Below are 27,078 nucleotides of genomic sequence, written 5' to 3' on the forward strand. Positions count from 1 at the left end.
TAGTAATTGATCAAAAAAAAAAAAATTACTAATAAAAAATGTGTGGTGAGCTGACAGACACAATCCCAATACATAACAGACATGACAAACTGTGAAGCTGAAACTGCAGCACTGTGGTTCTGTTTATATGTCAAATGTTCATTGTGGTCAGTTTCAGATGCTGCAGCTCTTTCATAATTCATAGTTTGAGTTCTTGTTTGTTCAGTATTAATTGTCAGCCTTGTAAATCCAAGACTGTACATATCCTGACCAAGGAAAATAAAATTCTTGCTTTGTACAGTAATCTACACCTGGCTTTTCTGCCTCCGTCCATAATAATATACATTATATAGATGAAATGTCATCTAAAATTAACGTTTATTTTGCAACATAGTAGAGCATATTATTACATGTCTGGGGTCGCCAGAAATTTGTGATGTTAAAATGGGGTAACGAGCCAAAACAGGTTGGGAACCACTGCATTATGCTGATAGGAATCTAAACAATAGAGTGTTGTGTGGAGAGGGGGTGGGATTCAATAAGTTATAATTCCTCCCACCCCTTTTTGAATATGCAAATGAAGTCATATTTTGTTTTCATGTATACGTATACGTTTTTGTTTTTTGTTACCTCCGCCAAGAAGGAGTTTTTGCCAGGGTTTGTTTGTTTGTTTGTTTGTTTGCTTGCTTGTTTGTTTGTTTGTTAGCAAGATAACTCAAAAAGTTATGGATGGATTTTCATGAAATTTTTCAGGAAATGTTGATACTGGCACGAGGAACAAATGATTAAATTTTGGTGGTGATGGGGGCGGCGGGCAGATCTGCCTTGGCAGAGATCTGCGCTCTCTGAGTGCTTTTCTAGTTTGTTTTGTTTTGTTATAATCTGTTTCATTTATAGGGACTGAGTAGGATTATGATTACTTTGTTTTGTTGCATACGTGAAACTAGAAAACCACTCGGAGAGCACAGATCTCCGCCAAGGCAGATCTGCCCCCCCCCAATCACCACCAAAATTTAATCATGTCTTCCTTGTGCCAGTATCAACATTTCCAGAAAATTTCATGAAAATCCGTCCATAACTTTTTGAGTTATCTTGCTAACAAACAAACAAAAAGACAAACTAGAAAAGCACTCGGAGAGAGCAGACCTCCACCAAGGCAGATCTGCCCCCCCCATCAACACCAAAATTTAATCATTTGTTCCTTGTGCCAGGATCAACATTTCCTGAAAAATTTCATGAAAATCCATCCAGAACTTTTTGAGTTATCTTGCTAACTAACCAACAAACAAACAAACAAACCCCGATGAAAACATAACCTCCACTGTTCCTTGGCGGAGGTAACAAACAAACAAACAAACAAACAAACAAACAAACAAACCCTGGCAAAAACATAACCTCCTTGGCGGAGGTAATTAACTAAACTAAACTAAACTAAGCTAAACTAAACTCGTTGCCACCTGCAGGGACCTCTCTTTTATCAAAGTGATGAATGTGGGCCGGCGCTTTTTGGTCAACCGGGTGCAGGACTACATCCAGAGTAAGATCGTCTACTACCTCATGAACATCCACGTGCACTCTCACTCCATCTACTTGTGTCGGCACGGAGAGAGCAGCCACAATATGGAGGGCAGGATCGGAGGAGACTCAGAACTTTCTCCCAGAGGAAAACAGGTACAATCACTTTCTTAATCCACATTTCATGAAGTGCAGATCCAGAGTCTTTAAAATGTAATTATGGTAGAAGCCTTTCTCTCAGCAGTGAAAGGGCTCTTCATGAACACAGCAGTCATGACATTTACACTCGTAATCCCTTCATTTTATTCTCCTTCCACTAAGGATAACCCAGAATGATGCAGGAATACAATGAAATATGATGAAAGTCTATCTCTGTCACATCCCAGTTCTCCCACGCCCTGCGGGATTTCATCGAGGAGCACAACCTGTCAGATCTGAAGGTGTGGACGAGTCAGCTGAGGAGGACCATCCAGACAGCGGAGGAGCTCGGTGTTCCTTATGAACAGTGGAAGATACTCAACGAGATCGATGCTGTCAGTAACACTCTCCAACGCCTAGATGAGCTGACTTTTTTTTTTTTTTTTTTTTTTTTACATATTTATCATTTTTGGTGCAGATTTAAGTTACATTGAACATTTGAATTTTCAATTTCAGAGGTATTAAGCATGTCCCATTCTTCCCACCCTGGTGCTACATGACATGTTTGATGATAGTAATAAAAAATAGCAAAGTACTCATCCGCCAAGGCAGATCAGCCCCCCCCCCCCACACACACACACACACACACACACACACACCTGATCACCACCAAAATTTTATAATTTATTCCTTGTGCCAGTATCAACATTTCCTGAAAATTTCATCAAAATCTGTCCACAACTTTTTGAGTTTTCTTGCTAACAGACAAACAAACAGACAATCCCTGATGAAAACATAACCTCCTTGGCAGAGGTAATTTAAATTAAATAAAAACCAGAAAAGCACTCGTAGAGCGCAGACCTCCACCAAGGCAGATCAGTGCCCCCCCTCCCCCAATCACCACCAAAATGTAATCATTTGTTCCTTGTGCCAGTATCAACATTTCCTGAAATTTTCATCCAAATCCATCCATAACTTTTTGACTTATCTTGCACACAGACAGACAGACAGACAGATCAACGCCGGCAAAAACATAACCTTGGCGGAGGTAATGAAATAAAATAATAAAAGCAAAGAAAAAATTTTTTAGCCTGATAGTCGACAAATCTACTTATTCACAATTGCATCCTACATTCAAGACATGGACATGTGGTGTTATGGAGGTTATGTTTTTGCCAGGGTTTGTTTGTTTGTCTGTCCGTTAGTGTGCAACATAACTCAAAAAGTTAAGGACAGATTTGGATGAAATTTTCAGGGTTTGTTGGAAATGGGATAAGGAAGAAATGATTACATTTTGGTGGTGATCGGGGGTTGGGGGGGCCCACGGGGGGGGGGCACTGATCGTTAGTGTGCGACATAATTCAAAAAGTTATGGACAGATTTGGATGAAATTTTCAGGGTTTGTTGGAAATGGGATAAGGAAGAAATGATTACATTTTGGTGGTGATCGGGGGTGGGGGGGCCCACGGGGGGGGGGGGGGGGGGGGGGCACTGATCGTTAGTGTGCGACATAATTCAAAAAGTTATGGACAGATTTGGATGAAATTTTCAGGGTTTGTTGGAAATGGGATAAGGAAGAAATGATTACATTTTGGTGGTGATCGGGGGTGGGGGGGCCCACGGGGGGGGCCACTGATCAGCCTTGGCGAAGGTCTGCGCTCTCCGAGTGCTTCTAGTTAATATTATTAGAGAGTACACAAGTATATATAGCACGCCAAACAGGGGAAAAAAATTAGAAATTAAAAATAAAAATAATGTGTGTATGGGAAAACTGCACTAAAAGCATTTTTGTAGTTTACAGTTAAGCGTGTTTTAACTGACTTGTAAAAGCAATTTTTTTAACCACTTAGAAAACAGGAGCCACCTACAGTATACAATAAAGGATGTTAATGTTAACTGACCTAAACAGCCTCAGGAGACAAAAGCATCTACTGATCTAAAATGTTAAATAACCTACTGTATGTACCAATAATCTTATCAATATATTTTAATAATTCAGATAAAATTATCTTTTCATCGTTTTTACATTTGGATGTTCAGAGGCTCTGCAGTGAACATGGAAACACTGTCATCTTCTGCAGCGTTGATTCAACAGTACAACCCACGTTTGTTTATTTCGAATATAACATTAAAACCAAACTGCAAAAAGATTTATATAAAAAGAAAGGAAAATATTTGAAAAGGAATGGGATGAAGTTTAACTTATAATCTCCCGCCCCCTTACCCCATCCTTCTACCTATTCTAAATGCCTATGTCAGATCCCATAAGTACCTCAAAAATCCTCCACATATCAGATTAAATTCTGACGAAGCACAAAACACAAACATGCTATATATACCAAGGATAGACTCTGTCCATTTTGCAAATGCATTTCACATCAAAATAAAGTCTGTCCCTTTCGTAGCAGTAATAATACAGATATTAAAAACAAAAATAAACTCTGTCCATTTCATGACAATAATACACATATCGAAAACTAAAATAAATTATCTGTTTCATAACAATAATACTCAAATAAAAAATAAAATATCCATTTCTTAGCAGATGTTGATAAATGACAGAGGTTGTAAATGAATGTTGATGTGCTCAGTTAATGACATATTTTGAAAAAAAAAAAAAAAAAAAAAGAAGTTCACTTTTTCTTCAGGTTTTCTCTGTTTTTATATAATTTTTTAATTTACTCTAAACTTGTACGAATATTTACATTGCCAATAAATTAAATACAGGAAAATACCAGATTTTCACTGAAAATGCAAAATGCAGAGGATAATATTATAATAAATTTGATAAATTGCTTAGGACAGGTTAAATCCTAGAGAAAAAAATATTCAGATGTCACCACAAAAACATCAACAACATCTCTGTTTTTAAGTGTTGAATAGAAACTATAAAGTCAATGCTTAATCATTTTATTACTGTTTCTGCTATATCCAGGGAATGATCTTTATCCTTGAACTTGTATTTTTTTTAGTTGAGATAAGGGATGGGAACCACAGAACACCTGACATAAATGTCAAACGCTTCAGTTTTAAAATAGACTCAGACTCAAAATGAAATGTAATGAGGACAGGAGCAGAAGGATTTCTTCTGTGTAGGATAAGGACAACATTATGAACATGATTCCTCATAAAGAGTAAGTACAGTGTATAAAGTAATTCCCTTGTGCACAGTTGCATTCAGGCATATTACCATCAGTTATACAGGGTGGGGGAAAAGTGACTAAGCATTAAAAAGTGGTAATAAAATCCATATTCCTATTACAAATGTACTGAAACTAATGATGCATGTTCTTTATTACATGGGAAAATGAAAGTAAATCTTCATATTTCAGTGTAAGCACCAGTGGCGTCAACCAGTTTCCTCAAACAGCCAGGGATGGAAGGAGCTACCTTTTAAGAAATGAGGAAATAAGACAATAAGGAAATAAAAAATAAAACAATAAGGAAAAAAGAAATAAAACAATAAGGAAATAAGAAATAACACAATAAGGAAATAAGAAATAACACAATAAGGAAATAAGAAATAAAACAATAAGGAGATAAAAAATAAGACAATAAGGAAATAAGAAATAAGACGATAAGGAAATAAGAAGTAAGACAATAAGGAAATAAGAAATAAAACAATAAGGAAATAAGACAATAAGGAAATAAGAAATAAAACAATAAGGAAATAAGAAATAAGACAATAAGGAAATAAGAAATAAAACAATAAGGAAATAAGAAATAAGACAATAAGGAAATAAGAAATAAAACAATAAGGAGATAAAAAAATAAGACAATAAGGAAATAAGACATAAGACGATCAGGAAATAAGAAGCAAGACAATAATAAAATAAGAAATAAGACAATAATAAAATACGAAATAAGACAATAAGGAAATAAGAAATATGACAATAAGAAAATAAGGAAATAAGAAAATAAGACAGTAAGAAAATAAGAAATAAGACAATACGAAAATAAGAAATAAGATAATAAGGAAATAAGACATTAAGGAAATAAGAAATAAGGAAATAAGACAATGAAAAAATAAGAAATAAGACAAGAAGGAAATAAGAAATCCCCATTAGTGTTGTCTGTTTAAAAAATGTTTTTGCCATGACTTCAGTGATACCAAAAATTCTATAAGCAATTTCTAATGCCCTAGTTACTTTTCACCCACTCTGTGTAGACCAGAGGAGGACAAAATGTGTTTGATGTGTGATTGAAAATGTGTTTCCCTTTTGTTTTTACCATCCTGTATAAGGATGTAACAGATGTACTGTTAGCAGAAAGAGTCTGGGTGAGTCTGAAAACTTTGATTTGTGTTTCAGGGGAGAAACCTTTATTGGAGCAGGTTTTATTTGTGAAGACTTGAAGAAAAGAGAGAATATTTTAGGTTTAAGCCTGAGCTGTGATGTAACAACATGTTTTCACTCTAAGTACATGTTAGTGTCATGTAAACCCGAGACGTTCAGGAACTTTGTGGGGGAAAAACTAACCTGGTGTTTGACAAATGGTGTGTTTTCATTTTCTTCTTTTTTTTTTTTTTTAATATTTGTGTTTTCATTTTCTAGGGTGTGTGTGAAGAGATGACCTATGAGATGATCCAGAAGACATTCCCAGAGGAGTTCGCTTTGAGGGACCAGGACAAGTACCACTATCGCTACCCAGGAGGAGAGGTGAGCCATCCGACTGCCCCCATCACAAATATTTAATGCTTATAGCCACAACACATGCACCTAACTACTATCTGTATATATCCTATTAGTTTTACATACCTCTCATCTGTAGTATAGAGTTAGCGTTTATATATTTTTTCTGTATATTTTGTTCATCTCAGGAGTTCTAGCTTTTCTTTAGTAGCACATCTATATTAATATTTTATTGTGACGCCTTTGCACAGTCCGACTTCTTTAATACTCTGTGATATGTTTTATTTTATTTAATTTTTCTTATACGGTCCCTTTTGCACTGAGTGTTTTGCTGCTAAATTGAACTGAGCTGCTAAACTGATTTTCATTGTTCCTGTGACAGTGACAATAAAGATCTATTCTATTCTATTCTATTAATGTTCACGAACTGAAATCTGCCAAGTCAGTTTGATATTAGATGACGAACAGGAAGAAAACTCCACGGCACTCTCTTTAACCCTTTCATGCATGAATTATGAAAAAAGGTATCTAGATTTTTTTTTAGATTGATTTTATTACTCAAAATTAGGCTACAGTTGAAATGCATTTTGAATTTTCTTTTAAAAATATGCTTTTATTCAGAAGATATTTGGCTTCCTGAGACCCAGGAAAGTACAGGTTTTGGCTTTTTTTCTTTAAATAATTGTCCATTTTGGAAACATCATGATGCAACATTTTTTTAGATGCTTTTTTTTTTATTATTATTTTTATGGAATGTCCTTTGCAGTAGACAGGTTTTTGTTTTTAGTTTTTTTTTTTTTTTTTATAAAGCTGTGAAACTCTTGTCCACAAACATGGGACAGAAAACCCATAGCTGGGTCTTAGGAGGTTAACTTTATGAGATCACAGAGCAGTCAAAATTCTAAAACTAAGATGAGACTTTTTTCATTGTATTGCATAGAATCTATAGAGACTGCCCCCATGTGGTTTGGAGAAGACTGCCTTATAACCCTCTGCAAAGTGAGCTTAAACTATGTGTCCACAAATATGGACACCATGCATGAAAGGGTTGAGCATTAAAATGTATGCATATATAGACCTTAAAAAACACTTCAACGCATTTCGGCTTCAAGCCTTCATCAGGAAGTCAACTTTTATTTGACTTCCTGACGAAGGCTTGAAGCCGAAACTCGTTGAAGTGTTTTTTAAGGTCTATATATATATGACCATACCATGAGAATAAAGGCATTTTAATGCTTAAAGAGAGTGCCTTGGAGTTTTCGTCCTGTTTGTCATTTGGGTGCTTCTATGAAACTGGGTATATTTTAGTACCTGGCACTTTTCCAGCTTTTTAGACCCAATAATAAAGCAGAAATTTAGACAGTTTTCCCCCCAGGATGTACCAAATGATAACCTCAGATAAATGCAAAAAAAAATTATCCTCTTGCTCTGAGCCATCCCAAAATTCATGAATTTTTAATAAAATATTGGGTCCAAAAATAGGACCAAAATTGGGACATGAAAAAGTACCAAGGTGTCAGTGCATTTTATCGTGAAAATGTTGCTTGAAATGGTCTTATATAGCACTATAAATAAAGACACTGTGTTAAATTTGATGATCCTAGCGGTTTTTCTAATCCAGACATGCAGGTGTTTCACAAATCTCAGCCTCATTCCAGGTTTTGTGTGTGGCCCATCATGTCCACTTGCGTTACATACAGAACCTGCCCAGTTATACGCATATAAATTGCAAATGATTTTGCAACAGTGGCCATTTTTGTGAGACACTCTGCCTTGCATTATTAGTTTAATTCCCAAAATGTACCTGTGAGCGAATAAAGAGGTATTTAAAAAAAAAATAGCGGCACGTAATTTTCGTGTCCTTTTGACCATGTTATATACAAATTTATGTATTAAATATAATGTAAAATTATATAAAAATGTGTTTTATCTGAAAAATTGTTTCTCTTTTATCTCAGTTAGTAATTATTTTTTAAAATAGACCCAAAGTGCTTCCAAACTTGCTTCATAACATTAGTCTACATCTGGTTTAAATTTTTAGCCCCATGTCCTGTTTTTAGGACCAGTTTCATAGAAGCACCCATCTACTTTATTATCCTGTTTTCCAAAGAGCACCTCAAACTAACTCTTTTTTTGGGTCCTAGAAGCATCCTTCCCATGGTGTTTCGGTTTGATATTAGTTGGATCAGTTCACCCCTTTGTCTCCTCTGGCTCTTTAGTCCTACCAGGATCTTGTTCAGCGGTTGGAGCCGGTCATCATGGAGCTTGAGCGACAGGGTAACGTGTTGGTCATCTGTCACCAGGCCGTGATGCGTTGTCTACTCGCCTACTTCCTGGACAAGAGTGCAGGTCAGATGAACACGAATGTAAACACACAGTGAACATGCTGATCACACAAACAGATTATGATGTATTGGATTCTGTTTTCATTCCTCCTGCAGAAGATCTGCCGTACATGAAATGTCCGCTCCACACAGTGCTCAAGCTCACTCCTGTTGCATATGGTAGGACCGCACACATAACGGCCTGATCACAATCAAGGTGCACAAGTATATTTGCATCAGTTATTAATCAATATTGCAAAAAGATACCCCCAAAACCATTCCCAAAATGTTTCTTTGGCCATCTTATTACTAGATCTTGCAATCTTCCAAATTTGAAGAAAATAGGATAAAAATTGATAAAATGGCAACCCAATGAATGTGAAAACATGTGACCAATTTTATGTTATAAGAGAGCAAAATTAGTGCACATAATGTTTTGTAACACAATAAATAATTACTACTCAACTCCTGTGTCTTTTTTATTACAAAATACACACCTCACATTGCTTTTCATTTATTGATCATTTTTGTTGAACAGCTGTTTGATTACACTGGGTTACAAAAAATGTTTTTTGCAAGTTGTCTAGGTTTTTTCAGCTGAATTAGGACCATTTTGCACCGCTAAATCCAAAAATGACATCTGTTTTTCTCAATCAGGTCAGGGTTTTTTGCTAATTTGATTTTGAAAAATTTGATCTTCTCACAAAATTGATTACATTTTTGTGACTTTATCAGTTGATTTTTTATATAGTTCTCACCCAAAATAGGTTTTAAGAGAAAAAAATTCATTTTCTAACAGGATTCCTGTTAGGTACAATGGTGTATTCACTGCAGATGTAGTAGAATACGTCAGGCTTATTTTTGTAAGATCTTCTAGTCAAAGCCATTTCATTCACCTGTAATATTAAAAAAAACATTTATCATAAATTGGGAAAAGTAAAATCTTCAGAACTCGTTTATTGCAAGAAATATGAAAGAATTTTGTATCATATGATGTGAAAATGCCCATAAATGTAAGCAAAAATGTTAAAAAGCCAATATGTAGCATAGTTCAGAAAGCTGACCTGATTGAGCAAAATTAATCTGACTTTTGGATTCAGCACACCAAAATGATCCTAAATCAGCTCAAAAAACTTAAACAATAAATTTGTTGTTGACCAGTGTTATCAATTCTTATTTTCAGTATTAAGACGATCAACCATTTTGTTCTGAAAACCCTTCTTTTACAGCCCTTTAATTGTGATAATAGAATGGGAACCTGTTATTTAAGTATTATTATGACTAAATATGCACAACTGGACAGATTTTGGTCTGCTCCCTGGCTGCAAAAAATTTGGTAACAATGTGGCAAACGGATGTTTACGTCGAACCGCATGTTTTCAATGGTGCGTTGTTCACCAAAATTCATGTAGTGTCCGAACACCAATATACTTCCATTAATAATATGGCGTATGTGCCTTATACATATATATTTTTATAACTTGTTCACAAATGTTTATTTACTCCTGTACCAGGAAGACTTAGTTACAGATCTGACAGAGATGCGACCATGTGATAAGCCAGATTTCCATTCCTATCTTGTAGAGTCCGTACACCAAGTAGTGTCCGTACACCATATCAAAAAATGTGGGTCTAATTTTTTTGTTTCTGTTAATATTTGGAATTTTTCAGCACGCATGCTTTGGACACTACATCTATGCAATAAACAATGCATGATTATCCTGAGTGCTGAAACATTTGTATATCTTTGTAGGCATTAACCCTTTCATGCATAGTGGTCACAACAATGGACAGTTCTTCTACTATTGTTTATTCATGGGGTTTGTTGTTTTAGTTCCATATCAGCCAACACAGTGGAGCTTATGCATCATCCCAAACACTGCAATTCATACAATTATTGTAACTTTGCTGTTCTTGATAAACCTTATCTGCAGTAATATGTTTTAGTGTAAATCAATTGCTAATTGTTATTAGACTGTAATTAACAGTTTTCTGAAACAAAAACTTTTTTTTTTTTTTTTGCATATCCTCCTGAGACCCAGCAATGCATTTTGTCCTCTGTAGGGGACAAAAGTTTGACAGTTTAACTTAAAAAAATACTGTCCATTGCAAAGGACTTTCCATATAAAATATCAATAAATAAAAATTATTTTTAAAATGTATCTGAAAAAACTGTTGCATTATGCAGTTTCCAATCAAGACAATTTTTTAATGTAAAACAAGCTAAAATTGTCAATTTCCTGGGTCTCAGGAGGATATTATCTTCACGAAATGAGTAATAACTAGTATTAGAGTATGAAAAAAATGTGAGAAAACATATGATTAGCGCTTATTAAAAATGTTTTTATTTCATAGTTTTTACACAGTATTTCACACTTTCTGATGATGAGTTTAAAATGCAAGTTTCTTTGCTTCAAAAATTAAATGCATGGTCTCCAGCTGAGTGGACATTTTTGTAACTCCATGAAAAATAGGTTCATAAAAAAAAAATTTCAATTGCATTGCTTTTTTCATGCCTAAAGAGGAATAAAAACACTCAAGAAAAAAATATTGACTAAGGTTCTTATAATTCATACATGAAAGGGTTAAATATGGAGGCTATTAGGCTGTAGTGTCCGTACACCCAATAATTTCTGATTTGACAGGGGCAAGCCTGCGAAATTTTTTGTAGACACCATAATTCAAAAATATTTTGGACTTTAAAAGAGAAATATCAGACAAATAAAAGGGCCTGTCTGATTTTTTGATAGAGCATTAGTATTTTTTATCTATATGTGCACCCTTTCTGGTACCCTTGATTGTGATCAGGCCAACAACTGAAGTTTCCACCACAGGTCGTAGGATGCACATATTATGCAATCATGTCCTATTTTTTTTGTCTTCTAGGTTGCAAAGTGGAAATGTTTTATCTTAATGTGGAGGCAGTGAACACACATCGTGACCGGCCTCTTGTAAGTCCCTCTGAATCCACTAGAGAAGCACATTTGAATCAAAGTCTAAAATGTGATTAGATACACAAAATGATTCTTCTTTGTTTGTTCACTTATGTTGTAATTATTCGGAGCTAATCACTGTCTAATCCAAAGTCCTGTGGGCTCCTGTTTGTCGTGTCTGCTAGTTCAGTGCAAATGCAACGCAATCACTCTTCATTCCCTGTATGTGATGCTTTGCTTTCATGAATCCTTTCCTAATATCCCCATTTTGTTATGTGCCTTTTTACCTTTAACCCTGATTATTAAGCCTGGCCTGAGCTGTAACCAGCTGAGTGTTAAGTAAATGGTTATGAGATGTTTTGCCTTAATGCAGGGCATGGCTAATCACACTATCTTGCTTGGCTGAGCTAATCATTTCCAGCACTTATGTTATAAGTGGGGAATAATGGTGTTATGCAATGAAAGTTACAAAGTAAATCCATTACAGTGACTGGGAAATGTAATGTAAAATGGTGGTGATCACAAAGGGATTATATCTGAATTCTGAATATATTCCTGCTAATGTGTAGAATATAAGATTGCTTCTGTTGTTTTGGATTGTTTCACCATCAATGCTGTCTTTCAGCGGATTTCAGGACCGTAAAGGTTAACAAACCCCTTAGGACAAGGTTTGGAAGCTAAGAAAGTTCTTCGAGGTATATTGAAGAATTTTGAGGACTGTTGTGATGTTTACCATGCTGTATTTTCAGGATTTTTCAGTTTTATTACCAGTTTCTAAATCATTTACTCCGTAATCAAATGGATGAACTTATAAAACTTTGTACGGTGGCCGACAAGGGCCAAACACATTTCAACGGCCCAGTGCGTCTCAGTTAGAGAAAACAGCTGCAAGTACTGAAACAATGCAAATTCACAAACTCAAACACAAGTGTAAATGAGGTACAAAACGAGGAACCATGGTGCAAATGAAAAAATGTGCTGCAAGAAACAAAAACAAATGCATAATCATAAAATGCTCTGCAAATAAAGAAACGATTCAAACCAAGTAAACATCTGCAAACGAAAAACACTGCATAACCAGTCACTACAGCGGAAGAGCTCCAAACCTGCAGGGGGCAGCATTTATAGACAACAGACTAATGTTAAATAGAATGAAATAAAAGTCACATTACCGCTACTCCATAACTTCAATTTGTTCCCACTGTAGTTTGAAACCCTGTCAGTCAGCTGTTCTCCGTCTCTCTCTCCATCCTGTGTGTCTCTGCATTAAGCTGTTCTGCTGACAGCGCCCCCTACAGGTTCGGAGCACTTCCGTTGTACTGACTGGTTATGCAGCGTTTTTCGTTTGCAGATGTTTTCTTGGTTTGAATTGTTTTGTGCTTTGCATTGTTTCTCTATTTGCAGAGCACTTGATGATTATGCATGTGTTTTTGTTTCTTGCATTTGCACCACGTTCCTCTTTTTATCAGAATCAGAATTACCTTTATTGTCATTTGACAGTACAGAGTACATCAAACGAAATTGAGTTTGATGATTAGGGACATCGGGCCACTGCTCCCAGTACAGAGTACAACTGGAGCGCTACCACAAAACCCTTTCTTCGAAAATTGCAGTGAAGAACAGAAGATAACGCAAAGCACAAATATAAGACATCATACAGTTTTCACACAGTACACATGGACACATGCTGGAATTTTTTCATGTATTTGAAGGGAATTGAGGGACAGCGTGAACATTAGGCAGACAGCAGACGTGAAAAACAATGGGGGTAGGGAATATGCTTGAACTGTGTAATAATTGTGGAATGTGTGTGCGAAGATAAAGAGACTTCAGTGGGTTACTCTGTCCTTTCAGTTCAGTTCAGTTCTTATCAGTTCTTATCAGTTCTTATCAGTCCAGCCCTACTGTTGTCCTGGCCATAGAAGATGTTTTGACTGCAGGGGAAGAAGATTTAAGAAGAATCTGCTGCTTCCTCAGCTCTCAATTTAGGCCTTGGGGGAAACTTGATTACTGCATTAATTTAGTATAACTTAATTTTGTTATTCCTGGCCTCAGCATTCCTTAGCAGCTTCGACCAGTAAGGTCCCTGCACAATCCCTCGATCTTTTCTTTTAGTCCAGCAGATTGACGGAGCCCCTCCATGGTTGCTCTCAATTACTCTGCAGACTGACCTGTGATGTAATCCAACTTCTTATGCAAGTCCGCAGCCTGTTCAGCCAGGTCTCGCACACTCTCCCCCGACTGCATCACCGCCCGTTGTAATTCCTTCACATTATCACTCACTGCTCCGAAGTGCTTCTCAATTTCCACCGACAGCAGCGGGGTCTCTTTGCATGCTGCTGTCTTGCTGATTTTGCGATAGATCAGGGCCATTCCAAGACCAATCAGAAGGTGTCCCACTATCATAAATCCAAATAGGTAAATATCCTTGATGTCCTCCACCGACAGGGCAGACAGACAGACCACCCTCCACTTGTCCCAAGCATCCCGGGCGTATCCGGCTGCAACTGTTCCATCAGGGCAGGCGGGCTCCCCAGGACTATCCCTCCTTGATGAAAAAATCGTGTCAATTGCGCTGAGTGACCAGCTGATCAATTCCATATTTGCTGTTTAAGAGCTCAACAAGCAGAGGATTCAAAAGTTAAGTGAGTCAGACAAGACACTGCAAGGCCAAGCAGCAGTGGCGGCTGCTCGTCTTTCAGACAGGGGAAGCTCATTGTCAGTTTACATAAAAAAAAAAAAAAAAGAATTAAGAAAATGCTCAGTGACCTTATTGTACCAAGTAGGCATCTTTCCCAGTGACTGGACCAGTGTCCTCTCAATGTCCAGCAGACCTAGGCTGCTTAGATTGCCTTGGCCCAGTGTGTTGTGGGTGTAAGACTTCAGCCTTTTTAAACTAGAGACGCTCCTTTCACTCCAACCTAGCCGACAGTTTGATTGATTTAACTATCTACAAAATGATAGTAAACTCGAACAAGAAATGATTAAATTATGTAACTGAAACAAGAAAACACTGAAATTATGTTAAATTGAAACAAGGAAGTCCAATGAGTGTGTTTTATTTACAGTGCAAGAAATGAACGAGTAATTTCGTAGTGGTTTCTCTCTTGATTTCACAGCAGAGTGTGCGGCGGTATTAAACTGAACTGTGTCAGTGAAGGAGCAGATCTGAAACTAGCTGTCAATCAAACGGGATTCAGCCTTTCGACCGATCCTCCAATCAGCACGTGGGATTCTGGCATCCAGCCCAGCCGAGCTCCGCCCACAGCTCCATTCACCCCCAGAGACGCCCGGCGTCTGGGGGCGGGACAGCATCGTGGCATTTATCCAATTACCGTCCAGTTTTGATGCAATGAAAAAAACTGTTCCACTCAGTCCCATTGAAGCCCAGAGACGGACACAGTCTACGGACAAATGCACTGAGCAGAGATGGAGGAGAAAACAGCGCAACGGGAATGGAGGAGAAGTGAACAACATCGAGTCCATTGGTTTGTGATAAAGCTGATTCTGAACAAACTCATCTTTGAGTTGAACGTGTTCTAACGCATTTGTAGTCAATAAAATGTCAACACAACCGTACATATTTAACCATTTAATTTTCGTAATTTTAGGGGAAGCCGGGCTTCCCTTGCAGTCTATGAGAAATCGCCACTGCCAAGCAGAGTGGGGGAGGCAGGAAAAAAAGCAGCAGATAGCAGAGCTCAGAAAAACACGTCCGCTCTCTTCGAAGGACGAGACAGAAGCGTCGTATAGACTTGTGTCTGAGTTTGTGTATTTGCATAGTTTCTGTACTTGTAGCTGTTTTCTCTTAACTGAGACGCGTCGGGCCGTTGCAATATGTTTGGCCCTTGTCGGCCACCGTAACTTTGAGGTAATTTAAATAGTGACATTCCTTATGGCATTTTTAATTAGATTTTAAAGTAACCTTCCCAAAACTGTGTATATAGACCAGTTTTTCTAGCTGAACCCCGGAAGCCGCCATGTTTGTTTGTTTTTGCATCGTATTTCCCGTTAGCACATTTATTGCCAGATCAGACCACGGATGCTGGAAGAGCTCCCAAAATCTTCGGTACAACAATGGATGTTAGAAAACCCAAAAAAGGTTCTAGGACACATTGTGCCGTGTATGGTTGCACCAGATATACAAGAGCTTCTCAGCCCATGGGCTTGCAGATAAACTAAAATAAGCTTAGATCAAGCAGCCCAGTATAAATAGTGATATCAATTGCAATATTAAAATAATAATAATAAATATGTAAATAACCACATTGTCATTGTACAAGGAAAATTTAGCACCACATGTGAATATAGCTAACCATAAATTAGAAAATAGGTAATTTTCTGTTTAGTATGATAACCTCCTGAGACCCAGTGAGTAAAAGTTTTGTCTTTTTTACATTAAATAATTGCATTGATTGGAAACATCATGATTATGCAAGTAAATCTGTCTCATCAGATTTTGAATTATAAAAGCCACTGAATTTCTTGCACTGAGTTGTGTTGCACTGAAATTAGGTATCTGAATTTTTTTGTGTCTGAATTCAACTGTTCATAAATTTAGAATTTAAAAAAATTCAGACGCAAAAAATTCAGATTACACATCTGGAACACCAAGGATAAGCAATCGATTCTATCTCAAGTCGAACCGATAGCCAGCCAGTCGAGTTACATTTAGTTGGTCATGTGACGCTGATGCAGGAAGACGGTCAGCGCGGATGTGTGATCTGAATTTTTTGCATCTGAATTTTTTGCTTTTCAATTTTTTGCATCTGAATTTTTTTAATTCTAAATTTATGAACATAGTAAAATTTAAAAAATTTAAAAAATAAAATAAAAAATAAAATAAAAAAAATTCAGATACTTAATTTCTGTGCAAAAAAAATTCAGATACTTAATTTCAGTGCAAAAACAAAAAAATTCAGATACTTAATTTCAGTGCAAAAATAAAATTCAGGTACTTAATTTCAGTGCAAAAAAAATTTTCAGATACTTAATTTCAATGAAAAAATTCAGATACTTAATTTCAGTGCAAAAAAAAAAAATTCACATACTTAATTTCAGTGCAAAAAAAATCCAGATACTTAATTTCAGTGCAAAAAAAATTCAGATGCTTAATTTCCGTGCAAAAAAAATCAGATACTTAATTTCAGTACAAAAAAAAATTTAAAAAATCCAGGTACTTAATCTCAGTGCAAAAAAAATTCAGATACTTAATTTCAGTGCAAAAAAAATTCAGATACTTAATTTCAGTGCAAAAAAAATTCAGATACTTAATCTCAGTGCAAAAAAAATTCAGATACTTAATTTCAGTGCAAAAAAAATTCAGATACTTAATTTCAGTGCAAAAATAATTCAGATACTTAATTTCAGAGCTAAAAAATTCAGATACTTAATTTCAATGCAAAAAAAAATTCAGATACTTAATTTCAGTGCAAAAAAAATTCCGATACTTAATTTCAGTGCAAAAAAAATTCTGATACTTAATTTCAGTGCAAAAAAATTCAGATACTTAATTTCAGTGCAAAAAAAAGAAATTTCAGATACTTAATTTCAGTGCAAAAAAAAATTCCGATACTTAATTTCAGTGCAAAAAAAATTTCAGGTACTTAATGTCAGTGCAAAAAAAATTCAGATACTTAATTTCAGTGCAAAAAAACTCAGTGCTAGAAATTCAATAGCTTCTATAATTCAAAATCTGATGAGACAGATTTACTTCCACACATGATCCAACAGTTTGTTCAGTTAAATTTTTTAGGTTTGTTTTCTATGGAATGTCCTTTGCAGTGGACAGCGTTTTTTTTGTTTTGTTTTGTTTTTTTAAAGAAAAGCTGTGAAAGTCTTGTCCCCTACAGAGGCCTAAAATGTATTGCTGGGTCACAGGAGGATGATAGAGGATAAATGCTATTAATAATACACGGTTTGAGCATCACAGCACAATTAGCTTCATTTGATATTCACTCAAACTAATCAATAACTTGAAACTGTATCTCCTCACAAAATATAGCACATTGCATCTATAGTGTATAAGGTTTTTTCTGTGTTGATGGAAGCTGGTGCTAGTTTGTCTGTCCTGTCATGAGGGTTGTACTGTTGCTGGACATTAATGCTTTGTGTTGTGCTGTGAAATAACGAGGTTGTGACTTAAAAAGGCTTCAGGTCTTGTACTTGTAATTGTTGCTGTGGATCAATGTGGAAGAGGAGAGCGCTGGTTTTCTTGGCTGTGTCTGGTTTGGTGTCCCGGGTGTTGTTGTTTGTTGCTGGGGGATCTTTTTTTCCTTAACACTTGCGGTATTTCATTTCCTACCAGGGTAAAATCCCGAAGGAGTCTGCTCTCATACTGCGGCGGAATAGTTACACTCCCTTGTCCAGTCACGACCAGGTCAAGCGTCCCAGGCTCTACAGCGCTGGCAACCAGCCCTGGCTGCCGCTCGCCCCCACCCCGTCGGCTCTGATGCCAGAGGGACGGCAAAGCCAAGTTAGTGACAGAGTTGCAGGCTCCCCCTCTGAATCAGTCATAATCAACTGTAATCCGTCACCTCCCACCCCAGTTGTCCCCCTGTGTTTGGCATTCACTCGCCTCAGTTTTGGATCCTCTCGATGATTGAAGTGTCTGTGTTGAATATTATCTACATGGAATCCATCTCTCTGTCACTCTCTCTCTCTCTCAGGGCATGTTTTGGTTTTTGGAGGGATTGTTGCTTCCACCTTTTTTGAGGTTGCGGCTGTCTGTTTTCACACGTACATGTTTGTTTTGCATGTCCTCTGCTTCACCTCGAGGCTGTGTCCAGCTTGAATATGCAGCATGCCTTCTCACTGCTGAGGAAAGCTCTATATGAGTTCACATTTTAGGCACTGTAAAGACACCCAAACATCCGAGATATCAGAATATCAATTTCATCCAATAATTTGCAACCGGTGTATGTGTATCCCAGAGGATGCTTTGCTGTAACTAGGGCAGTGGTTCCCAACCTTTTTTGGCTCGTGACCCCATTTTAACATCACAAATTTCTGGCGACCCCAGACATTCAAAACTGAGACTTTATTTTTTGTTTGTTTGCTAAAATTAATTTGTTTTTGATCATGTAATAGTTTGCAATACTATGTTGCAAATAAACATTAATTTTAGACAACATTTAGTAGAGCCCGACCGATTAATCGACCGGCCGATTAATCGGGCCGATTATAGCGTATCACCAATGAATCAACATCGGCCAAAATGTAGCCGATATACAGTGAACCCTCACACTTCGCGGTTAAGGGGGGCTGTGACCCCCCGGCGAATGGTGAAAAACCGCGATGTGGAGTACCACACAATACATGTACATCTACACACGTACGCAAAATCTACGGAATGTACACTCACTTTGACGATCTCTCCTCTGTGCGTGGCTGACGAAGATCTTGATGATGACGATGATGACGATGATGACGATGATTCTTGATGATCGATGGTAATGAAGATGATGGATTGCCTGTGCAGGTGTGAAGTATGGAATGTGATACCTGCACAGGTGCTGAGGGAGAGCTTTACTGCTCTCCTGAGGACGCCTCCTCGTCAGCTATTAACATGGGCAGAGGAGACGGATCGTCTCCTCTCCTCTGAGAGGCTGGCGGAGGCGTACAGGCTGTAGGAGGAGGAGATGACCGAGCAGGAGTACGAGTGGGAATATTTTTGAAAAATCCGCGATGTACTGAGACCGCGATTGCTGAGACCGCGAACTGTGAGGGTTCTCTGTATTAACTTTCTTTTTGCTGCGCGGAGATTCTGTCACTCGCTGCTCCTGTGTGTGTGTGTGCTGCCCGGAGAATAAGAGGAACTTTAAAGCGAGTTAGTTTCACTTTCACTCCTGCTCGGACAATGACGCTATTACCCCCCCCCCCCCCCCCCACTTGCACGCTCTGACAAGGATGGACTGCCCCCCCCCGGCGAAAATCACAGACCGCTACCGCGCGCTCTGACAAGGATGGACCGCTAACCGCCGCCCCCCCCCCCCTTCTTATGAAGTATTCACTCCCCCACACACACCCATGTCCGTGCACTTCCTGTCTACCTCACAGTTTCATTCTGCCAGCAGGCCTGGGTGTTAATAGTGTAGGGGAGACTAGGGTCAGTTGTAACTCTTGCTATTGCTCCAATCAGGAACAACTTAGGACTCACCTAATTCACTCTGCACATGCTCAGTTTAGTCCTTAGTCCACATAAGAAGTTGTAGTGCCGTGAGGCAGACACATCAAAATTTGCGAGTGAAAACATAATTGTTTGGTAAGTAATATTTTTTGCTCTAATTATTTTTGTGATTGCATAGTTTGCATTTGAAAGTTGTGTAAATTATATTTGTGAGATAAACAAAGATTTATGCAACTGTTAATCCACCTGTCCACAATTATCTAATATATGATTATTATATCCTGTGTAGATCAGTGTTCTCATTTCATATATCGGCCAAAATATCGGTTATCAGCCAATATCGGATATCGGCCGATACATCGGATATCGGCTTTTTTTAGCCCCCAATATCGGTATCGGCATCGGCCCCAAAAATCCCATATCGGTCGGGCTCTAACATTCAGTCTATATTAGAGCTGCAACCGATTAATCGACACAAAGTGATCCAAAAAAATCATTCAACCACAATTCTCCTGAATCAAAGCTTTGTTTCCTTCATTTCTCTGCTGTTAAACATTGGTTCCACTGTTGTGTTTTACACGGACGCTTATTGTGACGCACAAAGAAGCTTCAATTCAGGAAAACTGCAATAGAATATCTCCCTTCAATCAATTCGAGTCGATTAATCGAATCGGGAATTTTTGCATTGGCTTCAAGCACCTAATCGATTAATCGGTTGCAACTCTAGTCTATATATAATGTATATTATTATGGACGGAGGCAGAAAAGCCAGGTGTAGATTATTGCACAAAGTGAGAATTTTATTTTCCTTGGTCAGGATATGTACAGTCAGTCCATCTTGGATTTACAAGGCTGACTAATACTGAACAAACAAGAATTCAAACTATGCCCCTCTTCAGATCCATTTATTTTGTTTAATTTCACTGTAGAGCTTATTTAATTTTCCTAAATAAATGTCATTGCCTGTACTGTATCCCCAATGGTACAATAAATCAATCATTATGGAATATGACATGGTTTTTTAATGAAACAAAACAATATTTAGCTTTTATTCTTATAGACCAGGGGTGTCAAACTCATGTTAGTTCAGAGGCCACATTCAGCTACATTTGATCTGCAGTGGGCCGAACCAGTAAAATAATAACATAATAATATATAAATAATATCAACTCCAAACTTTTCTCTGTTTTAGAGTGAAAAAAGTAAATTTACAATATGAAAAGGTTCACATCTACAAACTATCCTTTTAAAAGATGTGAATAACATGAACAAACTGAAAAAATAGGTGTAATTTTAACAATATGATACCTCAGTTTATCGTTTGCATATATACATTATAACTTACAGATCACAGTGGATCTACAAACACACAAAACATTTAATAACAAGCAGAATCTTGTTAAAATTGTACTTACTTCTCTTAAGACATTTCAGGTTGTTCATATTTGTTCAGGTTATTCACATCTTTTTTGAAATTATACTTTGTTTTAGTGTAAATACATGAAAATATTTACATTTACAAAGACAAAAATTTGGAGTTGTCATTATTTATATGTTATGATAGTATTTTACTGGTCCTGCCCACTTGAGATTGAATTGGTCTGAATGTGGAACCTGAACTAAAAGGATTACTAATGTCTTAGCGTAATTTTGCATTTCACAAATTCATCCCAAGGACCCTTTGGCGGGCCGAATTTGGCCCCTGGGCCGCATGTTTGACACCTGTGTTATAGACCCTGTCAAAAGAGAAATTCAGGTTCTCAGGAAAATCGCTGCTTACCAATTAATCGTTAATCAATTGATAAGGTCAACCAACTAATGATTGATGGATTAATTGATAATTTGTATCCCTAGTTCATAGTCCACGTGAGCAGAATAAAGCAGATCAGTAAAGGGGTACACAGTCAAAAAAGGTCGGGAACCACTGATTAAATACATATTGTTGAAATCTGCGAACCTAGTGCACATTATATAAGTGGTTTTTAACACACAAACATTCAATTATTATTATTATTTATTATTACATATTTGAAAATGCATATTCATATTTGTATGTGTTGTGTATTTGTTGGCCTTGCTTCAGCTCCATGTTTCTATCTATCTATTTCTCTCTTTGTCCACTTCTCTCCAAACCTGTCTTACAGCCTCGGATAGGAAGCAGTTGTCTGTGAGTATTTTGTGGCCAACCCTTCATTTTCTTTCCCATTATTCAGTTCATGTCATCATAACCCATGTCAATATGTTATCACAGTTTGTGTATGTTTATGGTTTTCTGTCTTTGAGTTTTTCCAAACGTTCAATACCTTTGCACTTTGAAATTAGAGTGAAAACTGCCATCGGCCTTCATTCATGTGAGCAGCCTTATCAAATTCTCTGGTAGCCTAATAAAAAGGTGAAGCAATAAAATCAGTCACATCAGTACAACACTTTATTTATTGGTGTTTATAGCGTTTACTACACACAGAGAAACAACAAATTTAATTAAAAAACATACTGTAAGTCAGGGGTGTCAAACTCATTTTCTTCCGGAGGCCACATTCAGCCCTATTTAATCTGAAGTGGGCCGGACCAGTAAAATAATAGCATGATAGGCAATAAATAATGACAACCCCAAATTGTTTTAGTGCAAAAAATGACATTCAATTATGTCAATATTTACATTTACAGACTATCCAAACAAAAAGGATGTGAATAACCTGAAAAAAATTAAATTAGTTAAGAAAAATATGTACAATTTTATCAATATTGTGCCTCAACTTATCATTTATACACATGCATTACAGATCCGATCTACAAAGGCACAATTTTTTTAGTAACAGGCAGAAAATTGTTAAAATTGCACTTAATTTTCTTTAGACATTTCAGGTTGTTCATATTTGTTCAGTTTATTCCCATTTTATTGTTAAAAGATAGTTTGTTAATGGAAACATTTTCATAATTTAGTGTTTTTTGCACTAAGTCAAAGAGAAAAAAATGGTGTTGTCATTATTTATAGGTTATTATGATATTATTTTTGAGTTTGATGCCCTAATTTGCACTTTGTAAATTCATCCCACGGGCCGGATTGGAACCTTTGGTGGGCCAGTTTTGGCCCCCAGGCCGCATGTTTGACACCTGTGTTGTAAGTGATTAGGTACTGTACTTATATTAACTTATGAAACTCCACTGATGTCATAAACAGATATGTTGCTCCATAAAACAAACTGTACTAACTATTTGGAACCAGTCATACATATTATCAGACTGTGATTAATAATTAAACACTTTTTGAGGTTATGGTAAAAAAAAAACAGTCTTGCATTATCTGGTTGTATTACCACAGTTCACATGATGACCTGAATTTTCAAGTAAGGACTTAAGACTCCTGGGCCTCCTGGAAACATATTAATATCCTCAGATAGGATTTGCATCTGTTAGGCATTAATTTGTGAATGTCAGTGACATTTTCTTTTTCTTCAAGGAGTCCCTGTGCGAAGGAATCGACTTTGACAGCCCAGAAGAAACTAGTGGCTGTGTCCGCTTCTGAGTGAAGATGAAAGCCTGTTTCTTCGAGCCGCTATAGGAGCAAAAGCTCCTATAGACGTCTATAACTCCACTCATCAATCAAAGAATAAATATCTTGTTTTTACCCACATTTTTTAACCCTCTGGTATCCAGCTGCGCCTTTTAGGCACATTTTGCACTTCCTGTTAAAAAACTTCATATTATTTTTCACAATTTAAATAAGGTTAGAATTCAAAAGTTGCTCGTTTTTGCATGATCTTTAAAATTCTGGCCACCCACTAAAATGTGCACATTGTAAACAAAAGAAAATTACAAGACTAGCATCTATCTCCCAATTGTGCCTAAAACGCACTATTTCTTCCATTTGATCTGTATGATTAGGGCTGACCTTGATTTACAAAAATAAAATCAAATTAGAGCAGAAAAATAAATCAATATATAATATTTAATAGTTTGATTTATAGGTGTGCATTTTTGGCACACTTGGTGACAGATGCTAGTTTTTTGGGGTTTTTTTATTTTTTTGTTTTGTTTTTTGAGTCCTTCAAAGGTTCACAAATCACATTTTTACAAAAAATAAATAAATAAATCAAGGACATAGATGCTAGTATTTTTGAACATTTGACCTAGTGGCAAAAATAATAATGCAAATTAACCAATGTTGGAGTTAATCATTGACATATGCCAGGCTGCAAAAATCAAATAATATGCATTCCACTTTTTATGTAGTATATTGAAAAAATTTTTTTTGGTTTTTTTTTTTTGTTTTTGCATCCAAAAAAATAGTTTGTTTACATTACAAACACGGCATTTAAAGAATTAAAAAATGTGACATTTATTGAGTATTTTGTATTTTTATTTACGGCTCAAGTTGATGAAATAGAAAAAAGTGTAAAAGAATTAAAAATAAACTGTATGAAAATTTTTTTGACAATATTCCACAAGTGTGCCAAAAAGGTACACTTGGTGCTTAGTAAGGGCCTTGCTGGGCGGGATACTGGAGGGTTAAACGACGTTAATGTAAAACAGTGTTCAGATAAATGCAGGAATAAGATGAAGAAATGCGTCTCTTGAAAATGAGTCAGTGTGGTCACAAGGTCAACTATTTCATTCTGTTTTTCTCTCTGTCTTTGGACTGCATGCTGAGGCTTGGACTGGAAGCCTTATCATTAGTTTCACAAACACTTCTTGCATGTGTGTCTTGCATTTCAGAACTGAAAACTAGTCCTCATAGTAAATCCTACAATGCCTTACTGAACTTCAGCTATCCTGATAGAAGTAGGTCCTTCTGTTCAGTGGAATGTAATATGCACAAGTTATGCATTATCAGAATAGAAATCAAGATTTCTGAATGACATATTATACCTAAGACTGTACAAATATTTTTGTATTACAAATCCTTGCATCTACTTTAATCTACATACATTCAGTTTATAGTTGTGAGGCTTATCATTTATCCTCTTCAGCCCTTGTTTTGTTTTTCTGGTACTGAAAGGGTTAACATTTGAAGGAATATAAAAGGATTGAAGGAATGAAGAATCTATATTAAATTACTTCCACTTACTATGCAGCTCAGAAGCACACGTATTTTTTTACCAGTTTTACTACATAAACAAGAGATTACCCACTTTTCATCACAACCTGCTTTCCAGACCCATTTCTTAGTAAACTTGCACTGTTTAAATCATATCAATATTCATCTTTTGATCTACATTGAGTATAAAAATTGTGAAAAAGTAATGTTACATGGTGAAGCTATTTTTTAATATGTTTGTTCATATCGTGATACTGGCCAAACATTTGTATTAATCATTTCATGCAAATGTGTCTTTTCTCCAGACAGTCAACTTAAACCTGTCATTTCAGACTCAAGTTTAAATAATAGATAGAGGTTTCCTGTATGATGAAGTAATGTCTGAAGAAGATGAAGTAGTCCTGTTAAAGCAGCCCATGGTGCCTTTTAGCAGACAATTAAAATGACTTTTCTTCTTTTCACATGAACGATTGCAATGTGTGTGAATAGTTCAGATGAAGACAGATCTTTGTTTTAAATCTTATGTTGTTGCATTCATTGTCTATTATTTAATGTTAGAATGTTCCAACTATTATTAAAGACCTGAATGAACAGAAGTGTTTCATTGTTGATGCATCACTTTACATGAGGCAGTAAAGCAGTTCAAATGAATTCTTGTTACAATTAATTTGGCAGTAAAGTGCAGCATACCTACTAATGTCACAGTTATATGAATCTGAAAATATAGTAACAGTAAAACAGATAATTTTACCACATAATGACTACTTTTTTCACACATAATTTTGTTTATAGAACTTTTTTACTTGATTATGCAGAACTTTCAGAGTATTTGGACCAGGGGTGTCAAACGTGCAGCCCGGGGGCCAAATCCGGCCCGCCAAAGGGTTCAATCTGGCCCATGGGATGAATTTGTGAAATACAAAAATTACACTGAAAATATTAACAATCAAGGATGTTAAAATAATTTTAGGTCAATTAATTCTAAAGTGGATCAGAACAGTAAAATACTAACATAATAAACTATAAATAATGAAAACTGCAAATTTGTCTCTTTGATTTAGTCTAAAAAATGTAAAATTACACAAAAATGTTCACATTTACAGACTAGTCTTTTACAAAAAAAAAATGTGAATATCTGAAATGTCTTAACAGAAGTATATGGAATTTTAATAATATTCTCCTTGTTATTTAATGTTTGGTGTATTTGTAGGTCCACTGGGACCTCTAAGTTGTGATTCATGCATATAAATGATAAACTAAGGCATAATATTGTTAACATTGCACTTATTTTACTAAAGAATTTTCAGGTTGTTCATATTTGTTCATGTTCACGTACAATTCGTAGATGTAAACATTTTAATTACGGAATTTTAAGTGTATTTTTGTGTGTATTGTAGGATATTTAAGCATATGTAAGTGTATTTTTGCATGTATTGTAGGATTTTTGAGCATAATTAAGTGTATTTTTGCGTGTATTATAGGATATTTAAGCATATTTAAGTGTATTATTTATTTTACGGAATTTGCTTTTTTCACTCAAAAGTTCTTATCCTATTGTTTATATTACTTTACTGGTCCAGCCCTCTTTATTTCATATTAGGCTGGATGTGGCCCCTGAACTAAAATGAGTTTGGCACCCCTGATTTAGACTATTTCTATTATATCACTGTGTAGTGTTAGTATTTTTCAATAGTAAAAGATTTGAATACTACAGAAGAGGATTAGGGCCACTGGGGAAAAAAACAGAAAAAGTAAGGTCCAATACTTCTTAAAAAATCATTATTCTGAGAAAAAAGTCAGAATTCCATTTTTTTTTTTTTCTCAGAATTTCGAATATTTTTTTCTGACATTCAGTGAGATTATCACTTTCGCTTTATGGCACGCAGGAGAAGTACAGCAGACTGACATAATGATGAGTTTAGTTGACTTTTCATGCATGTGAGGGGTTCTGGAGGAAGCTATTTCACTATTAGATGAGCAAAAGGTGAGTAAATGTTATGTTTTGAAACTTGTGTACGTAAATTTGAAGAAAAAACACTGATATCTGTTTCCTTTTGCACAACTGAATGGTTTCCTCTGGAACCCCTCGGATGCGTAAAAAGTCACCTAAATCCATTATTTTGTCAGTCTGCTGTACTCTTCCTGCATGACAAAGCAAAAGTGACACTCTACTTGAATGTCAGAAAAAATCTCAGAATTTTGACTTTTTTCTCAGAATTTTGACTTTTTTCCTCAGAATTCTAAACATATCTCAGAATTCTTCTGTTTGTTTGTTTGTTTGTTTGTTTGTTTGTTTGTTTTTTCTCCATAATTCTGACTTTAACCCTTTCATGCATAGTGGTTAACAGTGGACAGTTCTTCTCCAGCTGTTCTCTTGTATATTCATGGGTTT

At 36.2% G+C, this 27,078-nt stretch overlaps 1 protein-coding gene across 5 annotated transcripts in view; it reads left to right on the forward strand.

Annotated features, from left to right (window-relative positions):
* Positions 1-23,246, forward strand: part of pfkfb2b (6-phosphofructo-2-kinase/fructose-2,6-biphosphatase 2b) — a 45,613-nt gene extending 22,367 nt beyond the window's left edge. Inside the window, exons 9-17 of one of the 5 annotated variants that reach the window (XM_030134351.1) lie at positions 1,443-1,650; positions 1,881-2,027; positions 6,186-6,290; positions 8,483-8,612; positions 8,705-8,767; positions 11,474-11,538; positions 17,828-17,995; positions 21,793-21,815; positions 23,109-23,246. In XM_030134351.1, coding sequence (XP_029990211.1) covers positions 1,443-1,650; positions 1,881-2,027; positions 6,186-6,290; positions 8,483-8,612; positions 8,705-8,767; positions 11,474-11,538; positions 17,828-17,995; positions 21,793-21,815; positions 23,109-23,178 — 979 coding nt within the window. In that variant the 3' untranslated portion in view covers positions 23,179-23,246. Of the gene's footprint in view, positions 1-1,442; positions 1,651-1,880; positions 2,028-6,185; positions 6,291-8,482; positions 8,613-8,704; positions 8,768-11,473; positions 11,539-17,827; positions 18,547-21,792; positions 22,046-23,108 lie in introns of those variants that run through there. The other 4 variants (XM_030134353.1, XM_030134354.1, XM_030134352.1 and 1 more) reach the window with 4 other exon arrangements.
* The last annotated feature ends 3,832 nt before the right edge of the window (positions 23,247-27,078 follow it).

Source organism: Sphaeramia orbicularis, chromosome 5 (genome assembly GCF_902148855.1).
Source record: "Sphaeramia orbicularis chromosome 5, fSphaOr1.1, whole genome shotgun sequence".
NCBI classification, from domain to species: Eukaryota; Metazoa; Chordata; class Actinopteri; order Kurtiformes; family Apogonidae; genus Sphaeramia; species Sphaeramia orbicularis.